Source organism: Coenobita brevimanus, chromosome 79, assembly GCF_032717465.1.
Source record: "Coenobita brevimanus isolate Jiangsu-jjx chromosome 79, ASM3271746v2, whole genome shotgun sequence".
Taxonomy (NCBI): domain Eukaryota; kingdom Metazoa; phylum Arthropoda; class Malacostraca; order Decapoda; family Coenobitidae; genus Coenobita; species Coenobita brevimanus.
The window spans coordinates 919,931-937,137 of record NC_137032.1 but is presented as its reverse complement, the minus strand read 5'-3'; the positions used below and the strand labels follow the sequence as shown (position 1 = coordinate 937,137).

Below are 17,207 nucleotides of genomic sequence, written 5' to 3'. Positions count from 1 at the left end.
TCCCCATCCCTCGAAAGGAGGATGGTGGACTGTAGGAAGAGGACATCTTTGGCCTGCAGTCCACTAGGTTCACATCCAGATAAGCATGAGATAGCAGCAACAAGACAGACATACTGCAACCAATCCTTAGAGGGTAAAAACAAGGTTTCATCAGGCCTCAGTATTCAATGATACAAACATAATCAGCTTCTTGAATGTAAAATAATGACTGCTCATTTTTGCATTTTAATTTATCAAAACTCACACCAGCAACAGAAAACTGAGAAAGTGGATAGGTCTGGTGAAATAAGCAAGTGACCCATCTCAATGAACCTTATCCTACTAAAACCCTTGCATGATAAAAAGCAAAGGAACTGGCATATGAGTCTTAACATTTTCAGGGTGCATATGTGTATGAGTGTTCAACATACATTAAGTGTGAGAGTCACAGTGCTTGTGACATGTCAACTCTGGATTTCAAGTTGCTTTGAGGTTTGCCTGTAATAAAAGCACTGTGTAGGCAAGGCAAGTTTGAAACCTGAATGTGTGCTATGAGAGTAGGCTTTGAACCCCTTCACCTCCCTGATATAGGTTGCAGTGGGCTTTGTGTCCTTAATCAGAATACACAGGATACAGCTGGCCATAGCTGAAAGTGTTCTTATTATACAAACTGTTGCTGCCTGCAATGAGAGGGGCATCTGTCTGGAATAATGGAAGTGTAAGAATGGAGTCAGAGGTCATTGCTGCCAGTCTCTGCCATGGCACAAACATTTAATGATGACAGAAAATAATTGTAAAACAGTAAAGACAACAGCCAAACCCATTTTACCCCCTTTGAGGCATAGGGTTCTGAGGTTAGGCAGCCACAGTCCAGTAATTTTATGGGTAGGTGACCAGCCTACTTCTCTTGGTAGCATTACATGATCAAAAAGCCACCAGTCAGTTCTTGAGTATCATATTCATGGAGGGTCACTACTCTCAATGGGTGGTTCAACTGATCAAACATTAAAAAAGAAAGAAAAAAGTCAGTGCAACAAGGTAAGTACCACATCAACTATTTTGTACTAGATCTGTATATGAAAACACCTGTGGCTAGTTAAAATATCATACTGCACATGCACATACACACACACACACCTGATGAGGTTGAGTGGGGTTGACACAATACCTATGATAAAGCATCTTAAAGTCAATGCCACATCACAACTATGGCATGTCCTCGTTATATGCTGGTTATGTGTTTTAAAATAGCACAACCTTTTTCCTCATAAATGCTATTATAAATTGTAGGAAACTGGCAAATCAGCCTTACTGGTAGCAATAGAGCTTTATTATGTAATTTTTCTGTAAATTATTGTGGACATAACAACACATATGAAAGTCATAAAAGGTGACACATAACAAGGACTTACTGTACAGTTAAGCGGAGTTCATGAAATCCAGCTGTAGGGGCAAAGGTTTAAGGTGCATAAAGGCTGTGGCTATATGCCTCAACCTCCTACACCTCTTCAACCCCACAAAACTCTAAGATCATACAAAGTGGGATGCATATATTATTAAAAATGCCACTGAAGATATTTGAAGTGAAGTAATCTGGTCAATACAATTTTTGTATAATTTAAGAAAGAAAATTTCAAATTACTGTACTACAATATCTTTTGATCACTGCTGGACTTAAAGTGTATTAAGAATGGTACTGGAAGACCTTCAGGTCTGCTTACAGAAGCTGCATCAAGAATGTACTTGCTTATTACTGTGTACAGTAGGTCCTCATGATATGTTGGAGATGTGTTCCAATACATCACAGTTTTTCATATAACCAGTACTATACTTGGGGGGAGGGGTAAGTCAGCTTTACAGTGAGCAATGAAACTTTATTAGGCAATTTCTCTGTAATTTACTACGGAATTAAATGCAAAAAAGGACATATGAAGCAACATATAACGAGGACTTATTGTATTAGCTCTGGGTTGCTAGACAGCAATTTTTTTGGCACATTACTGTATTGTCCATAATGTGTACTGAGATAACATCATTCACTGAAAAAGAAATGAATCAAATATTTCTACATCCATTTGCAGTTACACAAGAGACTGTTAAATTACATATTCCATTTGTGCAACTGTAAAAAAAAAATTAAGCATTTATAGTACAAGAAAGCATAATACAAGGACTGCTATAATTTCTTCTCTTGTCCTGTAACTTTTGAATTATGTTTATATTAGATGTTACCCATAAATAAAAATGTTATCGAGCATATTACTTTCTTGGTGATCTAATACATACATTATTTGTGATGCAAGCTTTATGCGTAGAGGCTCTGGCTGATACAACAATCACTGAGCCATCTTTGATCTTCTAGCAAATGTATATTAATTCACACCTGAGTTAGAATCTATTGCTGAAGGACTCATGATGAAGCATAACACTGCTATCAAAACTGTAGTCTGTTCCAAACTAGAATTGTGTGTGGCCATGACTCTGAATCTTCAACACATGCCCATACTCGCTCATTATATTATAGTTACATTATCTGTAACTATAATTCTCCTTTGGAATGGATTATAGTTACAGATAATGGCATTAGAGTTAGGGTGTGTGGGCAGGTGTGGAAGGTTATGAGCTGTGGCCAAGCATAATGCCAATTTGGAATGGACATGATGTATCTACTGTACAAAATACTGCCAGTGATGAGGGAGGTGGTAGCTTTGTAGAAGTAGAACACTGGATAGCTGAGTGTCAGGGCATGAGCTGGAATACCAGAAGTTGCACAAAAGTATGAATACTGTATTAAGATTCTGTTATGGCTAGTTCAGTTACTCTTCCAGGAGCTGCCTTGCGTGGACCAACTGACCTACTGCAGTTATCCTCTCTTCTTATGTTTTTATGTGCCCCTTTTCTTTTACTTTTTAGATGTGTGAATGGCATTAAAACATTTCCACAAACACCATCATAGTACTATAGCTATGAACAAGGTATCCCTTACTTATCACAATACAGAAGTTAGGTAGCAGTGCCTAAGAAAGGACTTGTGATGGTAACAGGTACAGTCATGAACAAAAGTTTGCCAATAACCCCTGCCAGCTTTGTGCCTTGCTTTCCATATTTCTCAAACCTCCTCGAATGTCAGACAGCATCCTTCCCTCTATTACTTTTCTGCTGGTTTGTATTTATCACACAAAAATAGCTCACATAATGACTTTCATGGCTACAGCCAGAAGGAAATGTCAGAGAACTTTTGATCAAGAGTTTACCTTCTACCGTGTATGGGTGGTACTAAACCTCAGAAACAGGTTTCCTGGCTGTACTCTATGGATGATTAAAAAAAAAAAATCACCTGGTATGAATGGAGAGAGAGAGAGAGAGAGAGAGAGAGAGCATCAAATATGAATACTGTAGGTTGAAATGCAAGTTCATCAAAATTTTGGTCAAGTAACAATATTTGGCAAATATAATCATAGCACCATATGCTAGGAAGTATAATGTTATTTAAACTCCAAACTTATTAATTCCAATAAGTACTGGATTTTTCTTTTAGTTTCAAAGTACAAATATCATTCCCTATGTTGTAGCAGCAAATTATCTTGTTTTATATAACTACTTCCTCTTGAATTATACTCTTATTTTCAAATTATATCATTACTTGTGGTACACCAATGATATGTTGTGAATTTTCATTTCATATTTAGTTATACTGTTCCCTGTGATATACCAATATTTCTATAACCACCATTTTTTAAAAATTAGTGCTATTTCCTATAAGTTTTTTCATAGTATTATATATCACTCTCTGCAATAAAAACTGATTCACCAAAAAAACATGATTTTTGGTTACATTTTTCTGTGATGTGGGTAAAATTTTCTTAACTACACTATCTATGCTCTTTAGCCTACTTGTTTACTTTAAGGTATGTAAACAATTACTAGGTGACATTAATTTATCACACTAACTATACAATGACTTCAACAATCATGTGTAAAATAGATATTTTAACACTTTCGGCATTGTTAATGCATCTGCGCTTGGGTTTTTCATTTGCACTAAAGGCAAAATTTGTAGTGCTTGCAGTGCTGCAACTCTGAATTGTAAGCTGTTTTGTGGTGTGTCTGTGATGATAATACTGTGTAGATTAGGCAAATATGAAACCTGAAGTATGTGATCTTAGTGCTGAATTTGAATCCCTTCACCTCTATAGTAGTTTGACGTGGAATTTACTTTCCTATGGGAATATACAGGTTATGGCTAGCCAAGACTGAAAGTTTTAACCCCTTGAGTAGTAAACACCTCCCTCACCTAAACTCATCTGACAATGACCACAATAAAGTTCTTATATGCTATCACTGTACTCAAAGGGTTAATTGAGATAGGTTTTAAGATGCATCAGGGGTATTCTGTCCACAACAGTCAGTAACAAGTATAGTCCATCCACCTTAACTTGGCGGAGGTATTAATTCTTTTGCTGCCCATTTCTCATGGCTCAATAACAGACTATGACAATACTATGGGTCTACATATTTTCCATTGTATTTTTTTGTGACCAGCACACCACATTAATATTAATTTCTTGTTACCATTCAGCATTCAGATTTTTTACTTCACAGTTTTAGGCCAAGTTAAAGTAGACAGAATATAGTAGTTATGAAAAAACTTTCATTCTAAGTTTCATCTATCAAATTCTGTTTCTTTCAGTTGTAACAACCCAGTTTAAAACTGACCGCTAAAATGCATCCTTTTCACGGGTACCAGATTTATATGGATGATCACTTTTCAAACCTACATCAGACTAAGTACAATGTTGTCCTGTGTTCCATATCATGTGCAGCTCTAATTTCTAAAATCAGTTACACATTCACAAACACTTGAAACTATTACCATTTCTCTGTTCTCCTGAAATTCTTAATGTTAACTTTGTATACATTATTAACATATGGAATTCAAAATAAAACAACATATTTGACCTCTTGCCTCTACAACCACTGGAAGGTGGTGATATTGTCTCTCAAAAGGCCTGCCAACTTATACTGCATGCATACATCTTACATTTTAGCTCTCTGAACTTGGGTGACATTCTTCTTACTTTTTCTTGCTGCCACATGATGATTACATTCAGCTCTGGTAGGTTCTCCTATTGAAGGGATTTAAGCCAATACAGTATTTAACCCCTCCATTTTGAAAAGTCTACCCTGAACTGACTTAATCATCAGAGGGTGAGATATTAGTGAAAAAGATATCCCCATGCTCAAATGGTTAAAAATAAGAATATAAAGAGTTTATATTTTGGTTGTATTAGTAACCTTAGGGGGAACCTCCACCTCGACACGAATCTCGCTATTGTTCGCAACTTTGCCATTGTTCATGGACGTATCCTGAAATGGAAACAAAGGTTAAAACTGTTTAGAAAAATACATACACACACAAATACATGAGTACATATATATATATATATATAAATACATGAAAAATGTAACTTTAACTGCCAATCCCATATCACCCTCTTCACTGCATATGGGCCTGAGGTTAGGCTACCATTGTCCACAACTTTTAAGGGTAGGTAATTCATCTACACCCCTGTTAGTATTTAATCACCATCATCGATGAGATGCAGTTTGGGTTTATGCCAGGCAGGGGGACCACTAAAGCCATATTCATTGTTCGACAGCTTCAAGAAAAATATATTGGTAGGAGAAGGGATCTTTATTTTGTTTTTGTTGATTTGGAAAAGTCCTTTGACAGAGTCCCTAGAGAGGTGGTGAAGTGGGCAATGAGAAAGCTTGGTTTGGAGGAGTGGCTGGTTAGGGTGGTTATGGCCATGTATGTGGGTGGTTGCACCCAGGTAAGAGTGAATGGAGATTTGAGTGATGAGTTTTCCGTGAATGTTGGTGTGCATCAGGGGTCAGTTTTGAGCCCCTTGTTGTTTATCATGGTACTTGAAGCCCTCTCACATGACTTCAGAAACGGACTCCCGTGGGAGATGTTGTATGCTGATGATTTGGTATTGATTGCAGAGAATGAAAGGGAGGCGGAGGAGAGATTTAGGAAGTGGAGAGATGGTATGGGCATAAGGGCTTAAGGGTAAATACAGATAAAACAAAAGTGATGATATCTAGGGTTGGTGGCGGTACTGTCAAAGACGAGGGAGAGTGGCCATGCGCAGTTTGCCACAAGGGCGTGGGAAGTAATTCCATCTTGTGTAGTATTTGTGATAAATGGGTGCACAAGAGATGTAGTGGTATCAGAGGTAGACTACAAGATAATGCTGATTTTATGTGTGCGGTGTGTCGGGGAGAGCAGGTGGAGATTGTTAAGCGTGAAAGGATTGAACTTGCTGGTGAGTCTCTTGAGTGTGTGGAAGTTTTTTTTTTACTTGGGAGACATGTTGTGTGCTGGAGGTGGTGTTGGAGCTAGCTCTGTTGCTAGGGTGAGAAGTGGTTGGAAGAAGTTCAGGGAGCTGTTGCCTCTCCTGACATTGAGAGGACTCTCCCTACATGCTATGGTTCTTTGTATGCAGCATGTGTTAGGAGTGTAATGCTGTATGGTAGTGAAACCTGGGCATAAAGGAGGATATTTGCAGGCTCAGAGATACAGAAATGACAATGATTAGGTGGATGTGCAGTGCGCCCCTGCTGCAAGGCCTGGGGGGGCTGGGTTTAAGATGAAAGAGTTGAGAGGTAGGATGGGACTGGAGTGTATTGGTGTTGTAATGAGGAGAGGTAGATTGAGATGGTTTGGGCATGTGGAGAGGATGGGGGATGACAATTGGGTACAGACGGTGAGAAGTGTTAAAACTGGGGGTTGGGTTGTGAGGGGTAGACTGAGAAAGACATGGGATGAGGTCATTAAGTGTGACCTCAGGGTTAAGGGACTGAACAGGGAGGCTGCAATAGATCATGCAGCATGGAAAGCCGCCATTAGGTGACCAAGGCTGATGCATGCAAGCATGTTGGAGCCTTCAAAAATGAAATGATCATTCATCCCATTTGGCCACATATAAAAAGGTGCATGGGGACTCATGGTAAGACTATTTGGTCCTGATATTTAAGGCAGCGGTAACCAGCCTCATTTGCTCCTGAGTGACATTACGCAAGCAATAAACCCCAACAATCCCTCAGATGGAACCCATATAGGCTCCAACCAGCTGGAGTACCTTAGCCCTCTAAACCACCAGGCATCATTTGGTTATATGGTTACCACCCAGGCTGGGATACAAGAAATCATTTGGCCTGTCACTCACTGCATACAGAGAGAGAGAGAAAGAGAGAGAGAGAGCACGAAGCTGAACACGTGGATTATGGGTGTCTCCATCTGCCACGATGCTAGCGTTTTACATGTAAGAAAAACCTCTGGTCATCTCTGGGACCAGAACAATGCCATATATGCCACAGTATGTTCCCATCTGAGCTCTAACACCAGAAAACCAGGCTGTTTACATACATATACTGTACACTGTAAATAAAAATTATGTCAGGCTTTAATCTTATGGAATCCCCATATTAAGGTGAATGATTGTACAGCTGATATTTTTTATGGACTGCAGCCTAACCAAGTACCAGATTCACCTCCAGGTAATTACTTCCCAACAGTTGCTGGAAGTTGTTGGGAAAAAAAAAAAAAAAAAAAATGTATGAGATTAAATCACTTGTTGTTGCTGTTGATTTACCCTGGTCTGTCTGGCTGAGCAAACCTGTTGACCACAGGTAAGCAACTGCTTCTGTAGAACAATTCTATAGGTACAGTACAGTATATATACCATGGAGGTGCCCAACACCCTCTTGTAGCAGAGAGTGCCTCACCAGGGTCAGTCTAGAGTCCTTCCCATGGCAAGGTGATGGAAATTATGTGGAGGTTTGGCTCCTTGGTGGATGCCACAACTGCTCCACCCTGGGTGCTCAGAGCCACCATATGTAGGCTCCTTGTCAGTGCCAGAGTAGCAGGAGTAATAGGTGATCGTTAACTGGAGCAAGTTAGGAGTGCTATGTGGCTAAGTTTGGAGAAAAAGGAGCAAGGGAGTAGTACAGGAGTAGTAAGAGTTAAGTTGCTCACCCCGTTAGTTAGCAGGAGAGGTGGGTTATGGAGGAGGGGTTCTGGGTCAGTATCAAGCTGCCGTGTTACCAGTGGGGCAAGGTCAGCTGCCTTTTCTACGTCGTTGTGGTGGTAGTTGCTCTCTGCAAGATTTTCAGCATCCATTGCTTCCAGATCACCCTGACTCCAAAACTCCACTATGGCGGCAGTATAGCAATCACCCAGCATGTTGTTGGTAGTTCGGAACCGGTCCCTGCAGTATCAAAAATAAGACAAAAGTCATAAACTTATTGCTGACATTTACATCACGTCCCAGAATAAAAATAATAATACTGTAATAATAAAAATAATAATAATAATAATAATAATAATAATAATAAAAATCATCATAATAATGCATCCATATCCACTCCATAACTGTCCCATCAGGATGCATGGGCCTGGGGCTAGGTTACTCAGTCCTAACATCAAAGAAAAGTGACCAGTAACACTATCCTGAGTGGTATTATGTGATTAATGAACCCCAATCATCCCCTGGATGTACACCCTCATCAGCCAGGGGACAGATGGTTGAAACATCTAACAGCTATGAGACTGCTGAGGCTCTCGGCAGATGTTACAAAGATGTACAAATGGGATGCCTACAAGATCTGTTCCATCCCATAATCAAAGCACTCGATGGCAATTGGGAGTCACATTATAACATGTCCATTTACTATCTCCTGGGCATGACAATCTTTATAACTCGATAAGTCTCACACACTACATCAGCTATTTTTTGTCAGTCAATCACAGGGTTTCATTCAAACTGCTTTGGGGAAATTGAAGCCAACCAAAATGTTGATAATATCAGCTGGGTCATTTTGACTGCAAAGTCTGGTTGCTCATGTGCATAAGAAAAAACACTAAACTGTACACACAATACACGCTACGCATGCTCTGTATACATGCAATACACTATCTATCAATCTATTGCCTGATGCCTCAATCCTGTAAGAGGTGGCCATAAACAAATCGCCTCCATGTTGCCCTGTCCAATGCCACTTCACTGCCTTACTCCCAGCTCACACACCCCTCTCTCATATACCTCTCCACTCCATCCCTCCAATTCATCCTTGGCCTCCCCCTCCCTGTCCCCCCCTCCACCTCACTTGCATACACTCTCCTCATTAGTCTCTCGTTCTCCATCCTCTCCTCATGGCCAAATCACCTCATTGTATTTCTCCTAACGCTTTCTATCACATCCACATCCACACCACAGTGGTCCTTCACTTCCTCATTTGCCAGTCTGTCTCTCCATGTAACTCCACATGCTCCGCTCAAATAACTTATCTCCACTGCTCTCACTCTTGACTTGTGTCCTTCCATCAAAGGTCCAAACTTCACTTCCATACGTTAGAGTTGGTATCACAATACAGTAGTCATGCAGTGACTTTTTTACTTCCATGCTCACTTCCCTGTTCCTTATCACTGCTTTCAAAGAACCAGCAACCTTTCTTCCCTGTTGTACCCTTTCATGCACTTCACCCTCTAAACTTCCATCCTTACTCATCACACTACCCAAGTACTTAAATGCACTCACATTTTCCATTTCCTAATCATCCAGCTGCACTGTACATTCACGCACTTCACTTCTATCAAAGACCATAACTTTACTCTTCCAACCATTCACCTTTAGATTCCATTTCTTACATAAACTCCCAAACTCATTCACCAAGCCTTGCTGTTCCCCTTCATCTTCACTTAATACAGTGTCATCTGCAAATAACAGTACAGGGAGTTTCCAAACACTGCCCTCTCTTACCATGGTCACTCCAATATCCACTGACCTACCTTGTATCTCTTTTATAACCCCATCCATATACAGACTGAACAACTGCGGAGACATGACACATCCCTGTTTCAATCCAACATTCAGATAGAAAAATTTATTCAGTTCACTATCCACACACAGTGCAGCCTTAGCACCCTCATACATACTCTTCACGGCATTCAACAACTTCCCATTTACTCAATATATCCTTAATACTTTCCACATTCCTTGTCTATCCACCCTGTCATATGCTTTACCAAATCCATGAAGGCCCCTTACAACTGCTTTCCCTTCTCTAGAAACTTTTCCAATAAAGACCTAAGAATGAATATCTGATCTACACAACCTCTTCCCTTCCTAAAACCTCCTGTTCTTCTCCAACTTATTCCTCTGTTATTTCTCAAACTCAGTCAATAAGTATCCTGCCAGATACCTTTCCTATTACACTAAGAAGACAAATGCCTCTATGATTACTGCACACTTCTTTTTCTCCTTTTCCTTTGTACAGGGGAATAATGCTAGAAACACATTGCATAAATGCAATACAAGCTCTATATACTTGCCATATACATAATAAACATGCCATACAGGCTATATATGCATGCAAGCATTTTGAAGTCTTAATAAACAATACGATACTATATACTTCTATCTATCTATCTATCTATTGCCAGATGCCTCAATCCCGTTTGGGGTGGCCACAAACAAATCGCCTCGAAGTTGCCCTGTCCCCCGCCATTTCACTGCCCTGGTCCCAACTCACACCCCCCTCTCTCATATACCTCTCCACCCCATCCCTCCATCTCATCCTCGGCCTCCCCCTCCCTCTTCCCCCCTCCACCTCACTCATATACACTCTCTTCGTCAGTCTTTCACTCTCCATTCTCTCCACATGGCCAAACCACCTCAGTGTGTTCCTCATAACACTTCCTATCACATCCACATCCACACCACAACGCTCCTTTATATCCTCATTCGTCAGCATGTCTATCCATGTGACTCCACAGGCTCCTCTTAAATAACTCATTTCCACTGCTCTCACTCTTCACTTGTGTCCTTCCAACAACGTCCAAGCTTCACTTCCATACGTTAGAGTTGGTATCACAATACTGTCATGTAGTAACTTTTTCACTTCCATGCTCACTTCCCTGTTTCTTATCACTGCTTTCAAAGAACCAGCAACCTTTCTTCCCTGCTGTACCCTTTCAAGCACTTCACCCTCCGAACCTCCATCCTTACTCATCACACTACCCAAGTACTTAAACGTACTCACATTTTCCAATTCCTCACCATCCAACCTCGCTGTACATTCACTGACTTCACCTCTCTCAAAGACCATCACTTTACTCTTCCCTACATTCACCTTTAGATTCCGTTTCTTACACACTCTCCCAAACTCATCCATCAAGCCTTGCAGCTCCCCTTCGTCTTCACTCAACAACACAGTATCATCTGCAAACAACAGTACAGGGAGTTTCCAAACACTATCCTCTCTCACCAGGGCCACTCCAACATCCACTACCCTACCTTGTACCTCTTTTATTATCCCATCCATGTACAGATTGAACAACCATGGAGACATGACACATCCCTGTTTCAACCCAACTTTTGGAAAGAAAAATTCACTTAGTTCACCATCCACACGCACTGCAGCCTTCGCACCATTGTACATACGCTTCACAGCATTCAACAACTTCCCATCTACTCCATATATTCTTAACACTTTCCACAATCCTTGTCTATTCACCCTGTCATATGCTTTCTCCAAATCCATGAAAGCCGCATACAACTTCTTTCCCTTCTCTAGAAACTTTTCCACTAAAGATCTAAGAATGAATATCTGATCTACACAACCTCTTCCCTTCCTAAAGCCTCCCTGTTCTTCTCCAACTAATTTCTGTTCTTTCTCTAACTCTGTCAATAAGTATCCTACCATACACTTTTCCTATTATACTAAGAAAACAAATGCCCGTATGATTACCACACACTTCTTTTTCCCTTTTTCCTTTGTACAAGGGAATAATTATACCTGACTTCCAATCCTCTGGGACTCTACCTTCCTCCCAGGCCAATCTGCACATCTTCCACACCCATTCTACTACTATCTCTCCCCCATGCTTCAGCATTTCACCACACACTCCATCAATTCCTGCGGCTTTCCCCGATTTAACTTTCTTCATTGCTTCCATACACAATTCAGTACGTACATTATCCACCATACATTAGTATACACATAACAAAATGTTATATACATGCCAGGCACACCATACCCACCCTATATGCTATTCATACAGTATGATACACACCATGCTCACCATACCCATATGCACTGCACATTATACACAATGCACATTACCACACCATATATCCAACACAGTACACCATATACCAAATGTGAAATACACCATGAACACCAATCACCATGCACCATACACACCACATGCCATATGAACCATATACACCATATGCCATATGAACCCTATATACCATTGTCATATGAACCATTTTCACCATATTTCACCATACAACATACACCACATGCACCATACACACCATGCACCAAACACCATATGCACAATTCACCATAAACCCTGGCTTGCCACTGGCTTGTCACTCAGTGAAGAGTCACCTGATGGCAACACTACAAGTATCCTACGTGGATAGTGGGAACTACCATCTCACACATTATAATAAAAATACCTTTATATAACTGCTACTGCTGCTGCCACTACTACTACTACTACTACTGCTACTACTACTATACTGCTACAATTACGGCTACAACTACTATTACTACTACTATAATAATAATAATAATAATAATAATAATAATAATAATAATAATCCATCCATCCATCATCCAATCCTATGCTGTCCCAAGAGAAGCGTAGGAGCCTGGGGCTAGGTAAGTTGGTCCTGACATTTAAGATGAGAGTGACAAGCCTTACTCATCCCTGAGTGGCATTACATGAGCAATAAACCCCAACCGTCCCTTGGATATAAACCTACACAGGTTCAACCCTATTGGAGCCTTAATTACCCACTAAACCACCAGGCGCCATAATCTGGTTACATATATGGTTACCACCCAGAGTAATAAATGGTTTCCCGGTGTACAGGAAACCATATAGCTTGTCACTCAGCATAGAGTCACCCATAGGCAGAAGGAAGAGGAAAGAATGAATGACAGAAGAGGGAGTGTAAAGTCACCTATAGGTAGAAGGAAGAGGAAAGAATGAAGGAAAGACAGAAGAGGGTGGAAGGAAGAGAGAAAAAGGCAGACACCCGAGAGCAGCAGTACTGTACATCGAGTGAGTGGATGGTGAGCACCCCCACCTACCACCCAATTGTAATAATAATAATAATAATAATAATGTTATTTTTTTCTCAAAATTCAAAACTCGATATAAGATATCAATTCCTAAGATAAGTAATATGTGTCAGAGCAGAGGCAGCTACTACGCACTACAATACAGACCACGGTGGTGACAGCAAAGCAGAGAAACTACTCACACAAGCCAGTCAATGGCAAAGAGAAGAGTGACATCCTCAGAAGGCAGGTTGACAGAGGTGAGGACAATGAGGATAAGAACGAGGGCAGCGCTGGGAACACTGGCGCTGGCAACACTGGCAGCTGTGGCCGTAATGCTGGCGGAGAGATAATGCACTGTTACCCTTTCAGACGAACAACATCTTCAAGAACCAACACTATCCATCCATCATTATCATCATCATCTGCACTATAAAAGCTGCTATGCCCCCCTTTGTGTGTGTGTGTGTGTGTGTGTGTGTGTGTGTGACATACTGTGGTAACATGATGGCGTATATCAGAAGCCAAGAGTGTTACTTACATAATGGTGGCATATTCCCCGATGCCAAGAGAGATCTCATTCATCTGAGCAATGAAGACTGTGCCAACTGACACAAAGAGAGCCGTGCCGTCCATGTTGACAGTTGCACCAATGGGTAGAACGAAGCGTGAGATGCGGGGGTCAACGCCACACTTGTCATTCATGCAGCGGAAGGTGATGGGCAGCGTAGCCGCCCTGTGAAAGGAGCGAGTGTTAGTGTGTGGTGGGGGTGTTGGGCAGGGTTAGAGCGCGGGAGTGTCATCACATCGCCTTGAGACAGACATCCCCGTGGCTCAGTGTGCACGAAGACCTGACCACGCCAACCAAAATGATACCCTGCGAGGACCCACATGATACCCTGCATGGCGACCGCCGCTATTTACAGGAGTTAGCCAACATAATCATAGTTACTCACCCACTCAGGCCGGGGACCGGCACTACCTCTGAAACAAACAAATAAACTAGTTTGTTGTGCATGTATGACACAGTGACTCAGAGTGAGGTGGATATAGCGTTATGGGAGCTGGTGGGTGGGGCCTGTAAAACTGCAGCACAAGAAGGGACCACTTACCCATCTGCTGACACTCACTGCTCTACTCCTCAGCCCTTGGGACGACTCGCTCCTGCAAATGTGGCTAGAGTGCTAGGTTAGCTTTGCACTCTGCAAGGTAGGATAAGAAAAGCGTTAACATCATATGACAATCTTCACTAGCATATCTGACAACTGACTAAACTAGTTAATATATAAATTTACCGGAGGACGAGGCGAGTGATGGTGTCGCGATAAAGCATTCTTATAAAAGGCATAATTATAAACTCAGTATATTTCATGGGAATGCAAAGATATTAATAAGACAATATAAAAATATTCCAAGGTCATATATTCCATTTCATGCATAAAACTAATATTGTGATGAGCCAATTGGCGAGCGAGAAGAGTATACTCCTGGGTGGTGTGAGGGAAAGGGCCGTATACTAGGTAGTGTAAGAGGCTTCGTAGCATCTCTTGCTTAGCAATTTACTTTACACACTACAGCTTAACATCCTCTTGTATGCTGTTTATATCGCTTCAATATCGATGATGTTTACATCAAAAACATTCTAGAGAGCAATGATGTACAGTATACTGCAATGTGCTGAATAAATCGCTAAGGAAGAGGTATAAAAAAAGCCTGCTAACCACTTTGAATACGATACACCCACACCACCACACCACCACCACCACACACACACCCACACCACACCCACCAACCACACTCTGGTTATTTCCTTCTCAGTTCTCCGTCAGCTTTGGGGGTGGGATTCTCGGACTTATGTGATCGATTCACCCTCGTAACTTGATTTGTTTTAGCAAGAAGGACTAGAGACACGGGAAGGTTCTATATTTCCTTTTCTTTGTCATTCCTCCAAAATTCGAAAGTTTCCACTCGTAATTGATATTTGTTACTTGCAGGAAGAACAAAAACACAGGAATATTTTGTACTTGCACTTTCCTTGTCGTTCTTGTAAAAAGAAATGTGAGTCATGACGGAATTGATCAAATGTCAGTTTGTGAATCTGGGGCGAGATTCACTGTTAAATGTACGTTCAATTCCCTGTGACTCAAATTTGGTTTTACAGTACGGACAAGGGAAGAAGATGGTGCAGGATTTTCCTATATCCCTTGTTCTACCTACGAAACAAATATTCAGACAAGAATAAATATTGAGGTTAAACTTGTTTCTTGCAGGATGGACAAGAGGAGGAGAAAAAGACTTCCCTTCTACCGTATCCTTTTCTTCCTGGAAAAAAAATCTGAGTTACGACGGGGTTTTGATCGTAAGATCGTTCGTGAATCTATCCCCTGGATATGGGTGTGTTACACGTTAGGTTGTGGGATGAATCGGTTAATTTTGAAACACTATTAAAGCAAGTTAAGAGTTAATGGTGACAGTTATTCAATCCCGTCCGGTAAATTTAATTGGGTTTACTTCAGTGTGATGATGAAAGCTAACGGTCTGGTGGTAGCGTTACCGTGTAGCAGATTCATTTTACTATCCCAGAAATGTTTTGTTAGTCTGGGCTTCCTAGGTCAATAGAGAGCAAAAGTACTTCTGTTTTTTAATACTTCTACCTTACTGAATTGGTGTTTTTGTGCTCCTAACTTACCCAGGAAGCATTACTAGTCCATGGAATGGTGCTTCAGACCCTTAACTAATCTCATTAAACCTCACGCTCTAGATATTATGTGGGGGGAGGTATTTTGGTCGGGGATACACGATGCCATAATAACTGCGCATGGAGAGGAAAGCGATCTGGATACAATATTATCCATTTAGGTTGTTATATGAGGCTAGTTTAAGTTCTAAGAACTCTCCGTGGATCAGTATGGCCTCTTAAGTAAGGTGAGGGCACAAAAACATCAAATCAATGAGACAAAAACAATGAAAAACAAAAAGACCTTCTTTCCACATAGACCGTGTCCTATCCTAACGTACTACAGTAGTTTGACCTGCCACTAACGTGTCTCGCTACCGAATGATGTGTGTCAGATGGGAGCCTCTACGCACCAAACCTGGGACCGAGTCCACTCAACGAGGATGAGCCTTAGCACATATGGTTGGATGGCTGATAACACCCACCCCAACTGAATGGACAGGAAAAAGTGCGGTGAAGAAATTTTCGTGCTCAGAAACTTCACCAGTGATGGCGCGACTATTAAGAGAAACAGAAAACAACTTAACTAGAGTACATGAAGAATACGAGTGGTTGGTTTTCTGTAGGAGAGTGACTGAACGGGGCTGATATTAAGCAGTATAGCCAACGTCCGCACGAATGAAGGAAAACAATGGCCCAGGATTCTAAACGGCCTTGCTCTAATCCCAACTTATAAAGGACAAGCAGCGACCACCGTCCTCGCATTATGTGCTAAGTCATGCTCGCGGGTTTCGTGTATAGAGGACAAGGCGGCGGCGAGGGTGAGTACAGAGAGCGAGACTGGACTGGTCAGCTCTCCTTCAGTCTCCCCTCCCGCCCGCTGAAAGGTAAAACGAAGATCTGCCCCCGTTACTGTTGAGACGGCGTGCAGGTCGTTTGTCTCCTAGCAACCCACCTCCGCGTCCTGACCATCAAGGGTAGGAGATCAACAGTAATTCTCCAACCCTGCAGTGGTGGAAGATGAACCTAGTGGTAGACTCATTGCAACATTCAGTAATGATAATTCAGTAATTTTTAACTCACTGGAACATTCACAGTAATAATAATAACAATAATAATAAAAATAATTCACTAATATTACAGCAAAGCTAATTATTATCCTAGTATAATACTCTACGAATATTATTACGTTAATCTGTATCAAGGGTACTGTCTATTTATTTAATATAGATAAATATATACACACACATACAAGTATATATATTCACTAATAAACTCAAGGAATTCCCAACTCTGAGAATGCCAATAAACTAGCGATGGTATAAATGAATGGAGACAGAAGGGTCGCAGTCCAGGTGGTACAGGAGGCTTCGTAGCACCTCTTTCTTAGCGATTTACTTTGACTATT

General features: G+C 41.1%; 1 protein-coding gene across 4 annotated transcripts in view; it reads right to left on the bottom strand.

Moving 5' to 3' along the window:
- The window catches only part of LOC145408952 (excitatory amino acid transporter-like), a 362,199-nt gene that overhangs the window by 252,615 nt on the left and 92,377 nt on the right, over positions 1-17,207 (bottom strand). For 2 of the 4 annotated variants that reach the window (XR_013899021.1, XR_013899020.1), the window contains exons 9-12: positions 13,664-13,858; positions 13,326-13,460; positions 8,021-8,252; positions 2,262-5,346 (exon numbers count right to left, since the gene is read on the bottom strand). Coding sequence is in view for 1 of the 4 variants with exons in the window: in XM_080279533.1 (XP_080135659.1) it covers positions 5,251-5,346; positions 8,021-8,252; positions 13,326-13,460; positions 13,664-13,858 (658 nt within the window). In the remaining 3 variants the exon portion in view is untranslated. Of the gene's footprint in view, positions 1-1,294; positions 5,347-8,020; positions 8,253-13,325; positions 13,461-13,663; positions 13,859-17,207 lie in introns of those variants that run through there. The other 2 variants (XR_013899022.1, XM_080279533.1) reach the window with 2 other exon arrangements.